This window comes from Myotis davidii, unplaced genomic scaffold, assembly GCF_000327345.1.
Source record: "Myotis davidii unplaced genomic scaffold, ASM32734v1 scaffold614, whole genome shotgun sequence".
Lineage (NCBI taxonomy): Eukaryota > Metazoa > Chordata > Mammalia > Chiroptera > Vespertilionidae > Myotis > Myotis davidii.
In genome coordinates, this window is record NW_006287807.1 from 103,196 (window position 1) to 108,952 (window position 5,757).

The 5,757-nt window shown below is 43.8% G+C and overlaps 1 protein-coding gene across 1 annotated transcript in view; it reads left to right on the top strand.

Moving 5' to 3' along the window:
* Positions 1-4,205, top strand: part of MRPS9 (mitochondrial ribosomal protein S9) — an 80,969-nt gene extending 76,764 nt beyond the window's left edge. The window contains exons 10-11 of the mRNA XM_015561180.1: positions 2,187-2,356; positions 4,007-4,205. Coding sequence (XP_015416666.1) covers positions 2,187-2,356; positions 4,007-4,098 — 262 coding nt within the window. The 3' untranslated portion in view covers positions 4,099-4,205. The remainder of the gene's footprint in view (positions 1-2,186; positions 2,357-4,006) is intronic.
* The last annotated feature ends 1,552 nt before the right edge of the window (positions 4,206-5,757 follow it).

Sequence of the window (5,757 nt, forward strand, 5' to 3'; positions counted from 1 at the left end):
CTCCTGGGCAGAGTAATTTCTTCAGGAAATGTATGTTAAATCATCATAAATGAACAGGCAAATATCGGTCAAATGTTATTCCTCCTAGCAGTCCCCAGTGCTAAAGTGATGGGTCTCTCTGGCTTTTCATAAGGGAAAAAAGAACTTCCTCATCTGTTCCCCTGTGAGGATGATGGCAGAATTAGTTTAATTCACATTAAATGGAGTCAGAGCAGACACAAACACACCACAATTAAAATATATTCTTAGAACTTATTCATTTAGAATTCAACAGACTTTTAATAAGGATTGTCTGAGTCGAGGCTTGTTGTGGATAGGGTGAAGATATTACAGCTATCTAAGATCTTATTTCTGTCATTAGGAAACTCTGTTGGGAAACCTACAGCTAAGCTAGTCATGGTGGGAATGGGTGGCTAAACCACCTCATCTGTAAGTAGCCGGAGGGCTCCCGGCAGCCACACTGGCATGGACTGCCTCTCCTCCCGACGGAGCAGCCCAGGAGCTTGCAGGTCAGCAGTGAGGGCGCTGGCCAGGGCAGGACCACTGAACCGGAGGAGGGTGAGCTTGATGCTTCCCAGCTGAGGACCTTAGCCAAGGTGCTGATCATAAGATAATGCTGAAGTTGGTTGTACTACTTGCTTTCCAGGGCCTTTCTTTAGGCTGCCTTTACACAAACAGCAGCAGATCACTGGGAAGGTTGATCCTGCTGCCTTCCCAGCCTCAGGAATTTTTTATTCATTCATCCACTCACACAACTACCGTTTATTACAATATCCGTGGCACTGTGGAATGCAAAGATCGATAACCTTTCTGATTTGGAAAGGCCTTTGCTCTGTCATTCAACCAATAAAGCAGCTCTAAGTGATCATCACTCTGTACTGAAGGAGTGCATTCCTCACAGGACATGAGCCATGTAGACGAGGAGATACGCTTAGCGGCTCAGGCAATTATCCTCCTATATAACAAAAGCCTAATATGCAAATTGTCCCCTTGACCAGTTGAACTAGGGGGCGGGGCCAGTTGGCCAACCACCCATAGCTCCGGCCAGCCGGACCACACCTGTGCACGAATTCATGCACCTGGCCTTTAGGCGAGAAATAAGGGACTATGCAATTATATGTATTTTAAGTTACATGCTAATAGAATTGATGCCCTAGAAGAATGTTCGGAGAAGATAGAAATGAGAAAGTTGTGGTTTTTTTTTTTTTTTTCAGAATAACTTTTATTATATAACAAGGAACAAAGTAAATTTGATTCTTTTAACTCAGGATTTTATCTGGGATTCCTGAGTAGAGAGATGAATTGTGAAATATTTTCAAGCCATGTACCAGTTTGTAGTCAGATTAATTTAAATCAATAGCTATATAATTACTTTTTATTATTACCCTTTGGGTATTTTTTCATCTACTTATAAATTTAGGATTGTGCCTCAGTATATACCAATTTCTCAGCTATCTAGATTCTTCTTAATGGTTCTTTCTTACCTGGACTACTCTAGTGATATATCTTGAGTAAATTATAGTATTTTTTCCAAGAAAAATAGAAATAAACCTTCCTCTCAGCAAAACATTCTAAATATCAGAAATACCAGTGGCCCTGGCCTATGTGGCTCAGGTATTTGGAGTGTTGTCCTGTACCCCAAAAGGTTGCAGGTTCAACTCCCAGTCAGGGCATGTACACGAGGTAACCAATTGATGTTTCTCACATCAGTGTTTCTCTCTCTCACCCCCTCTACCTTCCTCTCTAAACATCTCCTCCGGTGAGGATTTTTAAAAAAGAAAAGAAAAAGAAAATCCCTGATCAGTGTGGCTCAGTTGGCTCAGTTGGTTGGGTATTGTCCCATGTACCAAAAGGTTGCTGGTTAAGTTCCTGTGCAGGGCATGTGCCTGGGTTGCAGGCTTAATTCCCAGGAGGGAGTATGCCCGAGGCAGCTGATCAGTGTTTCTCTCTCATCAATGTTTCTCTTCCTCCCCTCCTCCTTCCTCTCGCTCCAAAAATCAATAAAAATATATTTTAAAAAGATTCACAATGGGTTTATTAAAAAGGATGAAAATACAGCAATGGATTCATCCAGAAGTATGAACACTTAGTGCACAATATGGCTTTTGTAAGTGGTCAGAATGTGAACCGTTTATAAAGCCATGTGCCATAGTGAACTTAACCACAGTTCTGGTGCTGTGCTCTAGAGAACAGCTGATGTTCCCCTTTCACTTCCTGGACCGACTGGGAAAACACGATGTGACCTGCACCGTCTCCGGGGGCGGGAGGTCGGCGCAGGCTGGAGCCATACGCTTGGCAATGGCCAGAGCTTTGTGCAGTTTCGTCACCGAGGAAGAGGTCGAGTGGATGAGACAAGGTATGCATTGCTGGGGGAGGGACGTGTTTCTTTTATTCTTGTGCTACTTACCTGAACTCAGTGAGAAAACGGTTCACTGTGCAGTATTGCAATTCGTTGCCTTCTCTTATCCTGCCCCAGAACTATAGCATTGTTACTCAGTTTTGATTTCTACAAAATGAACTTGAGTTGGGAAAAGAAAAGGGAGGCATTGCCAGCATCAGAAGGAAATTATTTGGATCTCAAGGCATAACCAGTTTATCCAGTGCTGCTCAATTGTATTTAGCAGATGGATTGGTTGTTTTTGTTTTATCATGGAAAGTTCTAATAATTATTTCATTTAATGGTGAAGCCCTTAAGGTATGTATTTCTTTCCAAAATTATTGTAGATTTCCATTTTTCTATGGTGATGTTAAGTTCGAATTTCATCTTGTCTCGCTCCGTGTAACCCATGACATAGGCGTGGATACAAGTGTGAGAATGAATATGCACTAGACTTGTTCGTGAGGGCCCTGCTTTGACATTTACAATAAATCAGGTGGCTCTGGCGGAGGATTTTCCTTACGCTGTTTGTGACGGTGCTGCGGGTGCTGCGGCTCCTCACTCACCACCTCCCCCAGCCCCTGGCTCCGGAGCAGTGCTGCAGACAAGCGCCACCTACAGCTGAGCCTCGTTAAATGTGTCAGCCTCTTCACAATCCATTCGTTCATAAACAGTTCACCATTTTGTGAAGTTCATATCCGGTCATTAAAATCATTTTATAGGATCTTAACAATTCTTCTAGTTTGAGTTACTGTGCATATTGAAAAGTAATAAAGCATTATCACTTATAATTGTCTGCATTTTGTTCAAAATATTTTTAATTCCCTGCCATTTAAATACAAGTAAATTGCAATAGCTATGGGTACATGATAAGCACTTGAAGTTTTCCTTTGCTGGACGGTCATTACAAGACCCCTCATGAAATAATTAAGCACGTACTAGTGTTGGAAGAGTTTAAAAAAAGACAAACAGTGAAACACTGTGGTCTGTTAATATATTTATAAACGCTTTCTTATTGCCGTAAGTTTTGAAATCTGTGGTCTTTGCTGATATACTGACTGCATCCACATCAGGTCCTCATTGGCCATGCACTACAAGCAACTCCTTAATTGTGGAGGAAGCATATTGCTCCTGGAGACTGACTAGGAGCGTGGAAGCCTTTAATTTACACAGACTGTTCTTCTGGGATAAACTGCTTATCATGAGAATGCAACCCTAAAACTCACTCTTTAGATTCTGAAACAAAATACCAGGGATATTATGATGACATCAATTAGAATAAGATTTTTTTCCTCAAACATGTTCAGTAAATCATATTTTAAGTATATGTATATTCATGTATACTAGTAATATCTGGTGTCCACATACCTCCTACTTCCCTGCCTCTTGTGTTCATTAAACTCGTTCGCTCACATCTGGAATGATGTGAGCAGGAATTCCACTGCCATGCATAGCAACCTCCCACACAAGAGCAGCTTTCACGTAAGTTAAACAGTTTTGAAAACCTGAAAGGAATCAGTCCTCACTCGATAAGGAAAGCAGACCAAATAATGTAGCTGGTGTTTGGGAAAATATCCTGAAAGAGTGCGTTTCCCATGGTTTGTCACAGCTTCTCTCTCTGTGCTGCAGCTGGACTGCTCACATCTGATCCGCGCGTCCGAGAACGGAAGAAGCCGGGCCAGGAGGGAGCCCGCAGGAAGTTTACCTGGAAGAAGCGCTGAGTGTTGCTGGGAAAGGAGGGGGAGCGTGCACCTGCATGTGGCGAACACACATCAATAAGTGCCGGCCAGTGGGAGTTTATTTTCAAATGCTAACTTTTAAAAATGTTAGCTTCTGCCCTAACTGGTTTGGCTCGGTGGATAGAGCGTCGGCCTGCGGACTAAAAGGTCCCAGGTTTGATTCCGGTCAAGGGCATGTACCTTGGTTGCGGGCACATCCCCAGTAGCAGGTGTGCAGGAGGCAGCTGATCGATGTTTCTCTCTCATCGATGTTTCTAACTCTCTATCCCTCTCCCTTCCTCTCTGTAAAAAAATCAATAAAATATATTTTAAAAAATAAAAATGTTAGCTTCAGTCTGCTGCTTTATTCTTGTAAACTTTTCCAGAGGTAGTTTTAGAAGAAGTATAAATTCATAGAATCTTGGCATATCGACCTGAGGGAACATTGAGCAAATCCCCATGGAGTAACCTCGTTTTGTAGACAAGAAAGCCCAGGCCCATTGAAGGTGAAGTGCATTGCAGTTCCTGGTGGGCCTGGGCTTGAGCTCGCCTCTCCTGACTTGTTGGCCCGCAGGGCAGTGGCCCACAGTTTTCACACTGAGGAGCGAGCTTGTTCAGGAGCAGAGGGAAGCTGAGCGCCCTCGGCAGGAGCTCAGGAGCAGAGAGGGAGCTGCCCAGAAGCTGTTGAAGGCAACCAGCCAGTTGCCCCACCCCTCAGCCCTGGCAGGACCATCCTCCTCTGCGTCTGACTTTTTCTTTTTTTTTTTAATACAGTCTACATATAATTGATACCGTGCAGGTTTTGTCTTTCTCTGTCTGGCTTATTTCACTTTGCACAATGCCCTCCAAGTTGGGTACAAACTTTCAGTTATAAGGCAAGTTAATTCTGAGGATCTCATATACAGAATGGTCACTGTAGTTAATACTACGTGGTATTGAAATTTGTTAAGAGGGTAGATCTTTAAGCCTTCTCACACACAAAAAAGGATAACTATGAAATGATGGGTGTGTTGATTAATTCAAGGGGTGGGGCTCCTTTCACAATTTATACATATGTCAAATTGTCACACTGCACTTTAAATATGTTACCATTTTATTGGTTAACTATCCTTCCGTAAGGCTGGGAAACAGTGAGCCTGCCCGAGGCGGGAGCACTGGGAACAGCAAGGGGGCCGCGGGACTGCAGGAGCAGGCAGTGGTGAGGTAGGAGCTGCTGTGAGCAGCGTGAGGAGATGACAGCAGTGCCCGTTGGCCGCAGCCGGCACCTGCCCCTCAGTGTGGCTACTCCCCACAGTGTCCTGGTGTGGACGTCAGGTACATGGTCACTTGTAGCTTTAGGAGATGTCTGAAACATTGAAATACTTTCCAGTGTTCTGTATGTGGGGTTTTTTGCTGGCTTCTGTCGATTCATTGCTTTTACATATGCCCAGAACCACTGGCTTAAGGAGGGTTTTTTTGTTGTGTGTGTGTGTGTGTGTGTGTGTGTGTGTGTGTGTTTTGTTTTGTTTTTAAGGAAAATAAGCCTGGTTTTAAGTGCAACAGTGACTCCAGCAGGAAAAGCAGAGCAGGTGTGGGTAGGACACTGTGATGAGAGGGCCTGCACCCGTCAGGAATGGCGAGCAAGGGCCTTGGTAATGGCCTTTATCTTAAGCTGGCATGTGG